This window comes from Tasmannia lanceolata, unplaced genomic scaffold, assembly GCF_043159265.1.
Source record: "Tasmannia lanceolata isolate RefF3 unplaced genomic scaffold, GAP_Taslan_0.1 ptg000003l, whole genome shotgun sequence".
Lineage (NCBI taxonomy): Eukaryota > Viridiplantae > Streptophyta > Magnoliopsida > Canellales > Winteraceae > Tasmannia > Tasmannia lanceolata.
Genome location: NW_027518680.1, coordinates 15,932,929 through 15,950,321, shown reverse-complemented (window position 1 = coordinate 15,950,321; position 17,393 = coordinate 15,932,929). Strand labels below are relative to the sequence as shown.

The 17,393-nt window shown below is 37.3% G+C and overlaps 1 protein-coding gene across 1 annotated transcript in view; it reads right to left on the bottom strand.

The window, feature by feature from the left end:
• HMG (high mobility group) overlaps positions 1-13,272 on the bottom strand; it is a 34,241-nt gene extending 20,969 nt beyond the window's left edge. Inside the window, exons 1-9 of the mRNA XM_077361854.1 lie at positions 13,114-13,272; positions 12,561-12,746; positions 7,070-7,175; positions 3,614-3,750; positions 1,942-2,025; positions 1,757-1,851; positions 1,480-1,588; positions 1,198-1,284; positions 997-1,089 (exon numbers count right to left, since the gene is read on the bottom strand). Of these exons, the coding sequence (XP_077217969.1) occupies positions 997-1,089; positions 1,198-1,284; positions 1,480-1,588; positions 1,757-1,851; positions 1,942-2,025; positions 3,614-3,750; positions 7,070-7,175; positions 12,561-12,746; positions 13,114-13,167 (951 nt within the window). The 5' untranslated portion in view covers positions 13,168-13,272. The remainder of the gene's footprint in view (positions 1-996; positions 1,090-1,197; positions 1,285-1,479; positions 1,589-1,756; positions 1,852-1,941; positions 2,026-3,613; positions 3,751-7,069; positions 7,176-12,560; positions 12,747-13,113) is intronic.
• Between the last annotated feature and the right edge of the window lie 4,121 nt (positions 13,273-17,393).

Genomic DNA, 17,393 nt, shown 5'->3' with positions numbered 1-17,393 from the left:
GCCAAGGTTTTAAATTTCGGCAGAAACCGAAATGTTTCGGCTGAAATTTCAGATTTCAGGCTGGACCGACTCCGAAAGTACATAGATTCGGTGTCAGTCTGGATTTCAGCCGAAATTTCATTTTTAAATTTTTTTTACAAAATTCCCAAAGAATTCTTTAAAAATTTCTAAAAAATCAAAATTTGTTTTCTTTTTTAAATAATTTCGGCCGAAACCGAAAAATTTCAGTTTCGGCTGTGGACGAAACTGACTGACACTGAAACCAACATTTCAATCATTTAATCAAGCTAAATGTGCATGTAAACACAATGTGAAACAGGCAGTGTATAACAACCCAAGACCAACAACCCTGAAGCCCAAACGATAAATTGTGAGGCCACAGAATTGACAGGTTCAATGAATTACATTTGATGCCAAAAGAAATTATGATATCATTTCTCTCTTTAAAACTCCTCCTTTGGAATGAAATGCCGCGCTCAGGTGAAGTTCAATGCTGATATTAACAGAAGGATATGAAATAAAGGAAGAACATAGCAGAATATAAACCATATTCTATGCAACCATGGTTTTAAATTTCGACCAAAATACAGAAATTTTGACTGGGACCAAAATTTAAAACCGAAACCGAAATTTAAAAATTTCGGCAGAAATTATAAGATTTTTCTTCTATGCAACTATTCCAGACTCTCCCAGACATCTATAACCTTTGCAGCCAACCAGGCAAGACAACTAGCACACAAAAAAGGAACACCTATATGGAAGAAGCTAAAGACAACTCGTGGTACACAAATGGGATGCAAGTTGCCTACTGACGAATAAGGAATCTGGATCTGAGAATTAAAATATAAATGCATACATCTTGAACCAGGGCTCCAATCCTTCTAAACTCAACAGTTACTTATTTTATTGAGAATAAAATCAACAGCAAGGAAATTCCTTGATAATCAAATACAGTGGAGATTTACTAGTAACTAGACCTGCCAATTAATATATTACCTTATACGAAGCTTCTAATCTGTCCTTGTATTTGGTAGCCAAGAGATCGTCACTTACTGATAGGGACCTCTCAATGACATAATCTGTTTCAAACTTTACAAGATGGAAGACAAAAAAGCAACACATCTTAAGTGCCAATAAGAAACCATAACAAAAAAAACTAGCAGAGTATATAAACTTAACTAGTTATAGTTACAATACCTGCAAAACAATATGTGGGTACAGAGTTTGACCCTTACGGATAGGTGGGTCAAGAGTCACCACAACAAAGGTATGCGGTTGATTGGACTGAATAAACCACAACACAAGAAATGGATGAGATATAAAACCCAATTTCAATGCAAAAAAACATATGAATGTGTTGAGCTAGTAACCAGCCAATTTTTTTTTATTGAAAATCAGCCAGACAGAGTCATGTACATGAGATAATTCTGTTAAAAGATCTTAAATATTGATATTGCTTTGAATAGCTAAAAGCAAAACCTTTGGGAGTAGAAAAAGACGCATGACGCTGCCATATTGAATCTTGAAATCATTGGCCTGTCCTTGGAGGTGTAAGAATGAAGGATGAAGTTCAACACTGTAGCGCCCTCTGCAGAAAGCATTTCAACCATTATCTTAGATTAACAAGAATAGCAAATGCAACTTGAAGGGGCATATCAACGATATAAGAAAGTAACAACGAATGCCTAGAAGCCATTAAAAAAATAATGAATGCCTGAAGAGACTATTATTAGGTTGGAGATTATGCGATATGTACCTTGGTGTAAGAATTGCAATCCCCTCAAACATGACAACAGCTTCTTCACCTGCTGTCCCAACATCAGCCATAGAGACAATTTTGTCTCGGAAAACCTAATCATAAGAAGTAAATCCAACAATCATAGTGACATATTTTGGATATGTAGCTAGACATATCTGACTAAAACCAGAGTACCAATTCACCTGGGCTGATGGACGAGTTTCATCGCCAACAAATTGTGTATTGGAATTTGGTATGTGAAAGCTTAACTCCATCAATGAATCTTTCTGTGATCACAATATGGAAGCAGTCACAATAATAAATAATAAATAACTTCCAGAAGCAGTAACTTTCAGAGACATTTTTCCCTCTAAAAAAAAAGACAGCCGGGGTGGTAAGAATTTGACATTTTGGTATTACGACTGACCCCGCTAACCTTTGATAACATATAACTATTATACCCAACTCGTAATTGAAAAGGATGTTATGTAAAAGACAAAACAAACTCTGTAATATATGTAGGTACACTTGGCAAAGGAACAATTAAAAAAAAAAAAGAATAATGAGAACCAAGGATGTAAATATTTGACATTACAACAATACAAAGGAAAAAGGGGTGTCTAAACAAACTGAAGAATTTCGATGGTCATAAAGAGGAGTAGTGAAATAAATATATGAACAGAGGATTTTTTGGGAGTAATACCGGCAGAAATGTATTTCGGATAGGAAATTCCAGTCAAATAACATATGATTGTGGACGAACCAGATATGCTCAGGGAGCTTGTTTAGATCGAATAATGTTTTATCAAAGGTTCTAACTTCAAATAGAGGAAGAATTAACTCTGCACAAAAACATTTAAACTAGCCACCAATGTGTTCCTTATTTGAACTTTATTCGGAGTTTTGGACAACTCCCTGCTGTATCCTTTTTTCTAATGACCCTGATGCAGGAACCTTGTGTCCTGAGCAACAAGAGCACGAGGCCCATTCCAATAGGTGTGTTCCCGAGAAATGTCCGGCTAGAGGAAAAGATTAACCATCCGTCTACATCCCAAGATGTAATATAAGATAGAGAACATTCTCCAGGAGAAAGGCACAACAAAACGACCAAAATGTCAAAAACCCATAAGGGGAGTGTCCCAAAAGATACTTAAACTAATGATTTCTGTCCCTCCATCCCTCTCTATAATACATTACTGCCATAGTTCTTTGCTGTCACGACTCACGGCAAACAGTTAAGCTTTTATGATGAGGACGACACAAGAAACAGATTTCTAAGATCTGATACGACAAGGTTTAGTTATGAACTATCCTATGAGTCACTGTCCCATAAGGCATTAACTAGTCCTACAAAGAAACTTCGTATGTTCATATAACTGTCCTATGTTCATATGCAATTGATGTTATAAATGATTGTCTGAATTTCCTCATGCCTTATAAATTGGAAAACCAACACTGATCATCAAGCAACTGGATTGCCAATTGACCAATCTCATGTAGCAAATATTTCTTTTAGAATAGTTTCCTATCAAAGTCATTGGAAAAGAGGGAACAACAATCACTTCAGAAGCCCGTGGAAGTCAGAAATGACCAAGGCTGGGCACATTTTAGGTTCTCGCCATGTTGAGATATCTAGCATACTCACCCAAATGTCGCAGAGTTTTTGGGGCATAGTAAATTGTGATATATAACACAACCATGCCCACATCACAGTGAACAAATTCAGTAAATCAACATCTCTCAAAATCTGCAAATTCAAATGGAACAAGGAAAAATATAGAAAATGCCAACATAGGACTACATTCTCAAAACAGATAGACCATGAGATTTGTTTCACGAAAATCATGAGAAGCAAAAAAAGTATTGGCAAGTGACCTCGTTAGCCCCGGTGGTGTCATCAACATGAAACTCCAAAACAACCTCATTTTTCCCTTGCAGCTGTGTTTGCGAGACATCCGCTAAAGATACTTCAAATGCTTGCTTTGAACCGACTAGGAAAGTCAGCATATTCCCTGCAAGGCACAACCAAGATTTGAAAACATTCTAGATCTCCTTTTTTTCCTTTTTTGCTATGATCTGTGGACACAGATTTGTGTGTCGAGTGTCAACATGGATACGAGGTGCCCGTATGCGTACTTATATATAAAATTACTAATTACTGATCATAATTTGCAACAAAATAAATACAGCATTCATTTAACAAACTAATGAATCTTAAGATTAAGCGACCATAAAAGAAACATGAGATAATCAGATCATATATTAATATTGCATGCATCAATCTTATCTAGTTGTCTTTAGTCTCCAATATGCCTTGAGAAAGAGAGACCAATAGGATATAATGAAGATAATATTGAAATAGTATTTGTCTAGTGTTTTAGGTTTAGGGGAGGGGGGATAACAACAAATATTAGTTACGAAAGAATTAAAAGAACAGTTAATAAAAAAAATAAGAACAGTGCATATTAAAACAGGAGGTAAACCCAACATTCGATAATAAGTAGTATTTCACTTGACACTGTACAATAATGACTCAACAAGCCCACATTATGTCCAACAGTTCTACCAGTCAAGATTTTAAATTTCAGTTTCGGGTTTAATTTTGGTTCTCACCGAAACTGAAATTTTGGCCGAAATCCCGAAATTCGGTATAAGTTCTCAAAATGTCAGTTTTAGGGCCGAAATTACCAAAATTTCGGCCGAAATTCTGTAAAGAAATAAAATATTAATATCTTATCAAAGTCGAAATTGCCGTTGACTGAAATTTGGTAAATTTCAGCAATTTTGGTTTCCGAACGTTTCGGTTTCGGTCCTGACCGAAATCCGAAATTTTGGATTTCGGCCGAAATTTAAAACCATGCTACCAGTACGTTTACAAGTATAGAAAAGAGTGTTGATATAAATCAATATGTGTCTCCGTGTCGACATGTGCCGACATCCTTGTCTGCTAAAATTTAAAAGTGCCGGCACCAAGGATTCAATAAAGACTAAAAAAATAAACCATCACTTTGCACAAGCAGTTTAACATGCAAAATATAAGAATCCATACGATTAACATAATTGACTAGAGACAAGCGCAAATTACAAATATTTTACTTATGAACTTTGGAATGAATTCAACCTTGATGGACTTTATTACTATAGACAAATAAAGAGTAGATCGGCCCGTCGTTTAGCCGCAAGGTGAAATCGTGAGTTTTATAGCATAGGGGAACATTCTAGAATTTTCATTTTTTCCCCCGTAACTTGAATCGCTTGGGTGTTACTATGTGGGCCCTCTTTGGGTTTTCTCTATGGGTAATAATAAAATGTTTGCTAGCAATAATTTGGTGAAGAGGAGAAGCAAGTAATTTTTATTGCCCATTCTTCCACTAAAGTTGAACATTGGTCGATGGCTCATGCTAATGTGGTTTTGCTCACTTCTCACAAATATGGGTGTTGAGGTTTCTATTCCTAAGAAGCTCCATTGTGACAATCAAACCGTCATACATATTGCCTTTAATCTTGTCTCCCAAAAGAGGACTAAGCACATAGAAGTGGATTGCAACTTTATTCATTAGAAAGTGTCTTCTCAGACTATCTCCGCCCATTTGTTGAATCTATTGCTTAGTTGGCTGATATATTTACCAAGGCTACAATTTGGGCTCATGTTCATAATATTATTGACAGGCTAAGCATGTGTGATATCAATGCAGCAGCTTGAGGGGGGTGTAGAAGAATAAAGATAGATGGGGCCCATCATTTAACCACAATGGGAAATCGTGGACTTTATTGTAAAGGGACTTTATTGTAAAGGGGGGTATGTCAGTTTTTTCACTTCTTTTTTTTTGTGTATTTTAGTCAATTAAGTGAGTGTGACTTATTGTTGGTCCTCTTTGGGTTTTCTTGACTTGCACGGCAATAAGATGTTCGTGAGTTGGGTTTTCCAACCACATGAACAACTTCTCCACTTTCCACTCTCATCTCTTTCTTCCTTCTCGCTCTACTTGTCCTTCATCTTTCTCTTCTTCTTCTTCTTCTTCTTTTTTCTGAATGGTTGCAATTTCATTCAAATAGAAAAACGGAAAACTGAGGTGGTCAGCCGAACAATACAAAGAGAAGCTATAACGAAAAAGGAAAATAAGCCAACAAAATCAATCAATTCTCTCCTTTGTCGAGATGGCTTGGAACGTTTCTTAAACCTTATAGGTTGAGGTTTTGAGGATTGGTATAGGCAATTCAAAAAAAAAAAAAAAAACCCAACAAAATCAAAAGAAGACTAAAATCAAACATCTCCAACCCCAACTTCCCCATTCCCTCTCTGGCAAGTCTATCAGCCTCACTGCTGATCTTAATAATGTGCTTAAAGATGATTGACAACCCTTCCACCCGGTCCTGGATCTCGTCAAAGAAATGAGCAAATCGAGAAGGAGGAACCACGGATCCACAAAGCCATCGGATGAAATTCTTGGAATCGCCCTCCAATATTACCTTATCCAACCACTCATAATTCAAACACTTGATTCCCTGATGAACGGCTCTAACCTCGGCCTCACTAGCATCTGCAATTCCTGCAGGACCTAAAAAGGCCCAAAGCACTTCACCACTAGAATTCCATAGAACGCCTCCTATTCTAGCTGGGCCGGGGCTAGCCATACTCGAGCCATCAAAATTGAGCTTTAGCAGCCCGATCGGAGGGGCCTCCCATTCGCTTCTCTTATTCTAATCTGTTCTTTCTTCCTCTCTATTACTTAAGCATTGATTTATAACAATTCAAACCGGTATCATGGAAAGTAAGAAGGGTAAACACAACAATTTTACCAAACAATATGCATCAACCCCATATTAAGTGCAAGATAATGCATTAAGCCATTAATTAGGATCCAAAATGCCACAATGTGTTCAACAGCAAAAAAGTGAGATAGGAACCATGAGAAGTGCCAGACAACATACCATGTAAGCATGTTCAAATCCAAGGTACAGGAGAAAGCACAATTGCTTCTTCTAAAATGCTTATAACTAGTGATTTCACACGCATTTGCACGTGCAAGCTGATGGAATGTCCTAAATAAAAAAGAAAAAAAAAACGACCTCCCAAGGATGCAATCCCCTTGACAGACTGAGTGATAGTACAGTGTAAAGAAGGAAGCTGGAAAAGGTGAGGGTGGGTGGACATGGAATATGTGAAATAATAGAGAACAAGTTAAATCCTGCTAAGATGGAATTGCCACACGCATAGGATAATTTGAAGGATGACATAGTTCCCAAAACAGAAATTAATGGGGAATAAAGCATACCATTCAAAAAAAATGAGGAATAAAGAATGGAAATTGAGAGAAATGATAAACTGACCACTTAAATCAATCTCTCCCCAATTCCGGCCACTGACAGAAAGTTGCTTCTCTTCTGGTGTTATTCCAATGGAATTTTGAAGAAAATTTGTCACGCTACTGACATCCTACAAAAGAAGACGTACCAACAAGACATGAATAATTAATTAACTACTGAAAGTGTTGTAAATAACATCGGTAGAAAAGATCTTCAATAAAATTCCAAATTTCTCAACATACTAAATGTGAACTACTCTAATCTACTTAAGCAATGGGACATGAAATATCTCAGAGTCCCACACTTATTGAGTTCATTTTGAAAACAAAAATATTGTCACAGTAAATTCTCTCCAGAATATTGTCACGGAAAATTCTCCCACACTTATTGAGAGAGCACCACTTAAGGTGGTTTGGGCATATCCAACGTAGGCCTTTGGATGCTCCAGCGAGAAGAAGTGACTCGTGCCAAGTTGATGGAGTAAAAAGAGGTAGGGGCAGACCAAAAACAACTTGGGTAGAAATAGTAAGGAAAGACTTGAGGGCTAGGAACATAACAAAGAACATGACCATGGATAGGATAGAATGGAAGAAAATGATCCATGTAGAGGAACCCAACTAGTGTCAGGATTAGACTTAGTCAATTTGAGCCGGGTAGATCCTTTCACCTTCTTTATGAAAATTTTCTAAAGGATTCATTAGCTGACCCCAACTAGTTTGGGACAAAGGCTTAGTGGAGTTGAGTTGAGTGGAATATTGTCACAGAAAATTCTCTCCATAAGAACTGATGCCTTTACTTTCACTGCTGCATGAGCTCTATGGTCCAAGCAGCTAGTGCCACTGTTTAATAATAAAACCCAGCTCTTATTCCGAAACATGGAAGTTACATAAATAATTGCTCTTATGATACAAGTGAGAAGCATTCACTAAGCCCAAGCTACTCCAAAAATGCAATATAAATGCATTTGATCATTAAGGAATTTAAAATGAAATGAAAAACGAATACGGTATCAAACGCTCAAAGAAAGAGCTTTATAGCATTAAGGTTCAAAATAAGAAGGAAAACACCCAAAATCAAACTAAATTCTCCTACTAATATCTCCAAATAGGGTCTGTGAATTGGACTACATGCTTATATAGAGGTAGTCATTCCAAGTTGTGCATTAGCTATTAGCTATGTTTACCCAACAGTTTGAATTTAATGCTGACACGTGTGCATGTCCACATGACTTTCAACATGGTTAAACGTACTGCTAGGAATGTCGACATAAAGTGGGCATGTTGAAATGTTTTTAAATGAGTAACACTTGAAAGTTTACTGCATAACATTGACTATTGAGAAAGATTATACATTGACCATTGGCACTATCAAGTACCAATCTAAAGTATCTAACATACTTGGTCATATATCTACATGAGATCCAGATATGGTTAATTTTAAAGGTATGTTGAAATGTTTTTAAATGAGTAACACTTGAAAGTTTACTGCATAACATTGACTATTGAGAAAGATTATACATTGACCATTGGCACTATCAAGTACCAATCTAAAGTATCTAACATACTTGGTCATATATCTACATGAGATCCAGATATGGTTAATTCTAAAGGTTAAATAAATACTTGTTAGTGGCTTATTGACAACAAGTTTTTGTTCAGATTCGTTATAGCTTAAGTTAATGAATGCATTGTTATTTGAGTATCTCACGTTTGTTTTAGACTTGCAGTTGGTTAATCCTCAAATTTCTTTGTTTTTAAAAAAAATATCACATTTATCTTCTTTTTTTAAATGGAAATATCACATTTATCTTGTGACAAATTATAACATTTTGAACAGAAGTGACCCCAACTAGTTTGGGACAAAGGCTTTGTTGAGTTGAGTTGAGAAGTGACAACTTATGATTACTAATCAGTAATTTACAAGTGTTACTGCATAACATTGACTATTGAGAAAGATTATACATTGACCAAAGCTACTAATCACAAACATATGAATCAAATCTGACTCCCTCCTTGCCATGAACATAGTTCATGTCAAGCTCTCATTCCCATGGAAAGCGAGAAGTGTTGTTGCTGATATCAAGAAAGTTCTTCATAGTTTCATTCATTGCCAGAAGGAGTCATTTCCCATTCACAACACTAATATTCTCTCCTCTTCTCTCCACAGGTTTCAAAACTCCATGTCAACATCGACTCACCCAAGCCGACTCCCTTTTACCTTGGTCGTGTTCGCTTCCGAGTCTGTGTTTTGCCCATCAAAGTCAATCAAAACACCTTTGACTATCATGAGCTATCATCATGTCAACCAAGTACTCAGCCGCGTCAACCGATTACCTGGCTGCATCAACCGAGTACTTGATAGTCACATTTTGGCTGGCATCCGCATTTTTTTTTTTTTGAAGATTAACTGGCATCCGCATTTTGAAACATTGTTCCACACAATTTGATAAGCGTTATTAATGATGATTGTAACAAGGCTAAACTCTTGCATATTTTAATAAACCTCGTAGGATTCATATCTAACCCCACTCTTACCTCCCCAAAAAGGAAGTTTTTAAAACGAGAAGCACCTATCATACTTGTCCATCGCATAGAGAAAAGAAATTTTAGTAGATTTACCACCATTTTTGAGACAGTAATGGAATTTATTAAAGAGAAAATGATTTACAAAGAGGTCAAAGATTACCCCGCTAAAAGTATATCACTATAGACCCCACTCTGAATTGATAATAAGTGACTATGCTCCATCATTTGCAAATCTAGGAATAAGTGAAAATGAATTATTTATAGTACATAAATTCCAAATCAGATTGGTAATATGTAGAGGGCGAGCCTTGGCGCAACGTTAAGGTTGCTCCATTGTGACCTGGTGGTCACGGGTTTGAGTCACTGAAACAGCCTCTCTGCAAAGCAGGGGTAAGGCTGCGTACATTTACCATTCAAAAAAAAAAAAAAAAGGAGGCTACGTACATCTAGCCCTCCCCAGACCCCGCAATGGCAGGAGCCTTGTGCACTGGGCTGCCCTTTTTTTATTGGTAATATGTGCTGATTTCCACAACACATACTACTCTTATTTGCCCAAAAAATTATGCTAGATGTGTCACCCTCCTATCTTAATCGACCACCGATCTTACCAACAATAATATGTAGACAGGTAAGAATTGTCAGAACAGTTGCTTCATTTGAATCCGCCATTCCTATTGGTCCAGAAAAGGATAGCACAATTAATCGTAGGACACATATACACGTTCCTAATTTCATCTTCTAAGTTAAATCTAGCTACGGTTTCCAATGTCTTATTTATATAATTCTAATGTTTTATTTCATGGCGTGGGAATTTGTATATGTGACCTACATTTTAGAAAATGACGATTGGTATCCGTGCTCCTGGGCTCGCGTTCATATGTGTATCTATATTTGGGTTCATAGACCTCCCGTACCCCATAAAACACCCCTAACCCGCCTGGCCTAAATTCATAATACAGGACCCATCAGAGTTTAGCTTAATGTATTAGATAGAGGGGGAATTCAGTTCATCTATCTTTCTCTGCGTACTTTCTAATCTTCATGATCCCTTCCCACATTCTAAAATATCTTGAATCTTGTAACCCTTGAACTCCTTTGTCCCTAATGACCAATTAACCATTAAGCTCTTAACATCCCAAATAAGCTTCCTCACTAATCTCCCCTTATCTTCGATTTCTCTCATTCCAAACCACACGCCATTGCAAACTGAACAAAAATCCATAAGATATAGCCATTCGCACACAAAAACGACCTTCTAGCTCTTCAAGTCTAGGAAGTTAGTGCAATAAGACCCAATCAATGCCAACCAGCCAAGGATATTTTTTCCAAAATTCTAGCAATATTTGTGGAGAAAAATAATGATTTTGGAAAAAATAAAATATCATTTTGATGAGATAAACCATATCGACCCAAGCCAATAATTATCACCTAATGGTATCAGAACAAACACAATAAAAACACAAACAACTACTTGGAAGCGTCACATTAATATTATAGGGCCCAGTGCACGAGGCTCCCACCATTGCGGGGTCTAGGGAGGGCTAGATGTATGCAGCCTTACCCTTGCTTTGTAGAGAGGCTGTTTCCGTGACTCGAACCCGTGACCACCAGGTTACAATTGGAGCAACCTTACCGTTGCGCCAAGGCTCACCCTCTAGTCAAAATTTTAATATTATTATTATTAAAATGAATAATAAAGCAACGAACCTACAAGTAAAAAATTTAAGGTGATAAAAGAAACGAATGGGAAGGGACAACATGAAACCCCTCACAAAACACTAAAATTTCAATGAAATCCTTTCCATCTAAAAAATTAGCATACCCTTCCTTATTTTTTTCAACGCATTTCAATTCGGGTCTTCCCTAACTTGGACCACTAATGGCTATTATGGTCTCATTCTTTAACAATTCTTGGGAGTGCTTCTTTGCTTTTTCCATCGCAGAGAAAGAAAACAAAGGAGAATGGCACTCAATAAATCATACCTGTTCTGCCTGTATCTCCAAATTCAGAATCTCGATTACTATTTGGCTTTATTTTGCGCCAAATTTTCAGAGCGAAGCGGAGTTGCTCCAAGTGATTTTGTTTTGCCAGTTTCGTTTCGTCCACTCCGAAGATAGGAGAATGAGAAGTGTCGAAGAAGGCAGGCTATATTTCCAGAATAACCCAACTAATTGAATTTTTCACTCTCAATGCAGCATTTTTTTTTTTTTTTTGGAATGGTAAATCTCAATGCACCATAAAAAGGCCAAAAAAAAGGGACCATCTTCTGCACAAGTTTCCATTTCCTCCAAAGTGACAAAAGAAAGAGAGAAGAATTCAAAGAAAGTAGCTAGTAAACACCCTTCTTCCTATTTTTAAGTTTTTTTGTTCTCTTCCAAAATAGAGAAATTTTCCCATCTTCAACAATGAAAATGGAGATCAACAGAGAATTTAGCTTCAAAGAGGAGAAGAATGACAACCTTTTCTGCATCACCATTTACCTTCTCATGCTTTTTATGATTGCACAGAATTCTTTTCTCATCTTTTGATCAGTTTCGCTTGCTTGAATTAGCTTTTGAATAGTTTTTTATTACTTTAATGACTTCAAATTAGTTTCAATTCCTTTTATGCCTCAAACTATCCTCTTTTCCTTTTTGTGCCACATACTCTGTTTTTTCTCATATTCTAAGGAGTGTGGTAGCGGGGTTCTTTGTTCAATCTTTTTGGTGTTATATTTTGTTGATAAAATATATATTTTTTGTGTCGCTTCCTAATTTTCTTTTCCCCTTTGCTTTTCCTGTTCTGGGGTGATTATATTGATACAAATGGGATTTCTTCTCATCCTCCCCTAGAATGTTCTTAACCAATAAGCATTCGTGCTAAAACTAACAAAGGAAGCAAAAAAAACCAAAACCAGAATCCCAAATTTTACAAACCATTACATCCCACCAACCAAAAACAACAAGAATGACAGAAATCAATATCAATAAGTACATAATTGAAGAATCACCTGCTCACGGAACCCGGTGAATTTGTAGAACAAACCATCCTTAATCCTAAAACCAATCTGAAAGGACCTTGGGACCTTCATCCATGTGACCCCAACAATATCACCCTTGTCAACCTCAACCGCCTTCCCTCCTCCTTGTTTCTTCCATACTATCCCTCCCGAATGCACCCTCAGCTGCCCTGGATTCTGTACCATTCCCAAACACACATTAAAATCAATACCTATAACAAACCCTAATTCCATTTACACTCTACCAAAATCTTTCTTCTTAAATTCCAGATTCAGAGAAAAAAATCCCAAAATTCCAAACCCTAGGAATAGAATAACTGAAACAAATACTATTCATAATAATAATAAAAAATCCCTAAAACCATTTATACTCTACCAACATCTTTCTTGTTTATTTCCAGATTCCGAGAAAAAAATCTCAAAATTCGAAACCCTAGGAGTAGAAGAAGAACTGAAACAAATTCTATTCGTAATAAATATAGACATTGCAACAAAGGAGAAAGAAAAGAAAACCCTAACCCTAACCCTAGAGAGAGAGACTCACGGTTCCACCACGACCTCCGAGAAGAATGTTGTTGAAGAGAGGACCGTCCGTCATTTCGACTGAAAATCCCAACCAAGAAATTCTCTCTCTCTCTCTCTCTCTCTCTGAAATTTTGTACCACGAACAAAGCTGTCTCTCACTCTCTCTCTCTCTCTCTCTTATTTATACAAGTAAACTAAGGGAGAAGCGGTTTGAAATATTTTACGGTTTACTGATAAATTCGCACCTCCTATAGGATAATTCGCACCGCTTGAACGTTAAAAAAGGCGTTGAAGTACTATGTGACATATTTTAACTCTTTAACATTACAGGGTTGCGAATTATCTTACTGAGGGTGCGAATTTATCAGCGCCTGGGGCTGGTAAATTCCCCCCCTTGTGGGCTTTGTACGGGCTGTGGGCCTTGGGCTTCAGAAGTCCCAAACCAGTACACCGCTCTCCCTCTCTCTTCCTCTACAAAAGGTAGAGAGTCTTACAAGTAAATTGTTTAGATCTTTGAACAGAGTAGGGTTCTCACAACCAAAGAATGGTCACTAACCCTTCGATCCTTAGAGATTTTATATAAGGTGCCGTCGTACTAGATCGGATGTTGACGTTCAACAAATGAACGCTTTGGATCTTCAAACAAAGTGGTCCCAATGAATTTTCTAAACATACCTTATACATATAGGTGTCATATAATAAGTGGTCCACCTTGTTTGAAGATCCAAACCATTAGTTGTTGGGCCCAATGTTACTAGATTGTTCCCCCAAAAAACAACTTCAATGGATGATTTTTTTTTTTTTTTAAATTCATCGGATGATCTTACCCTTGTAAACTATACATAAACTACAGCATATAGAAATCTCTATAGATTGAAGAGTTAGGATCATCCAATGGAGTTGAAGTTCGTGGTACGACATATTTATTTTGGGGGCCTAACAATTGAATGGTTTAGATCTTTGAACAAGGTGGGCCCCACTGTAAAACTCGTGCACCTTCGAACAGACCAGATAAATGCATATTTATTAGAAAATTCACTGTGAGTGAAGTTATTCCAATATCCAAATCGTTCATTTAATGTCCCCAATGTAAATAAATATCTCCATATGATATCTATAGAGGCTGATCCTCATACGGAGATGAATTTATATGCAAAGCCTCTCTCTCTCTCTCTCTCTATCTGTAACTGACAAAAAATATTGAATAAGTGGCCGAGGAAATGAATGGCACGGCAGCTAGCTACATAGGTTTATCAGATTTTATAGTTTTTATAAGGTGTAAGCCCATTTAGTTCTTTATTTTTCAAAGTGCACTAGACGGCTCAAAGTATATGATGATCCAAATGGTCCATTTGACGGGCCACAACGTAAATAGTTGTTGCGCCAAAAAATCATCTTCAATTTTTTTGAAATGGTAAAAAAAAATCATCTTCAATCTATAGATTTTTTCGTAATATGAAGTTCCTCTATAGATCCGAAGGCAGGATCATCCTATGAAAATGATATCGTCCAACAGTGCCGCCTATAGAACACTTTTTGACAGACACTGGACTATACAAGCTTACACCGTATAAAAACTCGAGATTGTATATGTTGTGTGCATATAAAGTCTAGTATTTTTCAAAAAGTACTGTGGACCCACTTCATAAGATGATCGAAATTGTTCACTTCTTTGGCTACAATGTGAATAGGTTGCACACGGTAAATCATCTACATAGGATGATCCTAACCCTCTTATGTATGATGAGATTGCCTGAATTGAAACCTCTACAGACCAGATGGTTAGGATCAACCTATGGAGATGATTTACACAGTGCAACCTATTTATATTATGGCCCAACAAATGAGTGGTTTGGATCATCCAATGAAATGGGCCCCACAGTTTTTTTTTTCTTTTTGAAAAATACTGGACTTTTAGAATATGTGGGATCCAAAGGTTGGATTGTGTTTAGATCTCACCGTTAGATCATCTTGGAGGTAGATTGGGTATGTTGGCTAAATGAGGAGACTACATAGATTAGGCAAGTGGATATGAAGAGGCAAGTGAGAAATATTAGAAAAGTAGATTTGATTAGGATTCTTTCTTCTATAGTTATCTTGATTTCCCTTCTATCCTTATCATGTAAGTGCTCTATATAAGCACTAACCTACTCTTTGTAATTTATTCAAGAATAATAGAAATTCTCTAAAATTCTTCACTTCACTCGCATATAAAATCTCAGGAATTGGGGTGCTTGGAATTGATTAAATTACTAACATTCTTGGACCGTGCTATGCACGGCGTAAAGTAGTGGCCCTCTATACCAAAATATGAGGGGTAAATTATGGGCTCCACCTTATGCATGGATTTGGGGGAGATGGTGGCCCTCCCATCAAAACATGATGTGTAAAATGGTGAGCCCTAACATGCTATAACAACCATTTTTTGGCCTCCTATAACAAATTCCTTGCTCCACCCCTGGCTGGTTTATTATTGGAAAGGATAGATTTTGGATATCTTATTATCGGCAACAATGATGTTAGCAAGCTATGCAATATTAGTAAGCTATGTGTTGGATTTTGTATCCAAAATTAAGTTTCAAATATTAATAAAAGGGTTGAGGCTTTAAGATGGCTTTTCATATTCCTTAGTACTTCAAGAGTCATTCACAAAATGACAAAACAGTTCTTGGTGACTCTTTGTATTCCCTTAATGGTGGCTCTTTGGTTTTCTCATTTTAGTTGAATGTCTTAAGTGCTCTCATTAAGGGTGATTCCAAAAATAATGAAGAGACTCTTAGCTAGCTTCTAAATAGAGAGAAAAAGTACAGATTTTCAAATGTGAGAAAAGAGAGAAAGGAGAAAGGTTCTCTACCATTGTTGTGGTGTGAGAAAGGAAAAGCCAACCAAGGGTGTGTCCTATATTTTGGTGTGAGATTAAAGTCCACACAAGAAGGCTCAAAGTGCTGTGTAGAGCCCGATTTGCTTAACTAAAGAGACTCGAAGCTTTGCCTTTAAAGTATTTGGTAGGTGCACACCAACACTTAGTTGTTGTTCCTGGAAACGGTTCGGTCGTCAGATCCTTGCACCGGAATAAGGCCGAATAACGTCTTAAGCGAAGCGTTAGAAGACGTATAGCAGCTCAACATATATTGAGAATCATCTATATTCGATTTGGTCTTTTCCATCTTTCTTTAAGTTCATATATTTGCAGTTTTCATTTTACAATTTTCCCTATTTGCACCAACACTCTGCAATATTGGAAAACTAGGCAACTTTGGCATGTTGGAAATCTAGCTAACTTTGGCATGCTCGGCAACATTGGAAACAAGGATATTGGAAAATTAAATCATGTGCACTATGTAATAAGATACTAATTTATTTCTCTTTTATTCTTTCCTTACTTATCCCTTGATTTAGGGATTTAATTTGGTCTTGTATTTTGTATATCTATGTACCTATTTAATTGAATGAAATCATCCTATTTATTGCTTTTCCTTTTGTTACAACAACATAGTTTTCTACAGCACCACAGTTTTGTGCTCAATAAGTAGACCTAGACCTGGTAAACGGGTGGGTCGGGCCGGGTCAACCCTTGGGTGATGCGGGTGCGGGTCACACGGGTCGGGTGAGGAAATGACTCGCATTTTTGCGGGTCAGAATTTAGGTGACCCGCGGGTCACCTGTAAATTCAAACAGTTGCTTATTTTGGGAAATGTTATCACTGGATTTTGATGAGGGCGGTATGGCCGGCACCGTGGGATGATCCAAACCGTCCATTAGATGGCCCACAAGCTAAATAGGTGTTGCCCCAAAAATCATTTCAATAGGTTGATCCTAACCCTCCGATCTATAGAGGGTTAGGATCAAATGATCAACCCTCTAACATTCAAATGGGAGGGTTGGGATCAACCTATGGTGCTAGCCATAACTTATTCAGGCATCAAACCCTTAAAAATAGATTAGAATGACAAAATCACCATCCTTGGCATTAGAAAAAAAAGCCATCTAACTAGATTAGCATAACAAAATCACCACCCTTAAAAAAGCGGGTGCCCGCGGGTTGACCCGACCCGACCCGTGTTTTTGCGGGTTGGGTCACCCGCGGGTTAGTTTTGACGGGTCACTAAAACTCTGACCCGTGCCAGCAAATTTGCGGGTGGGTCGGGTCGACCCGCGGGCACGGGTCGCGTTTGCCAGGTCTATCAATGAGCATTCACTTGTTAGGCCCCACCAATAGCTATGCATTCGTCTAGGGGCGGATCGGCTCAACCTGAAGCAGGCTCAACCGATTTTGGAACTGGTTGGGTTTTCATTATA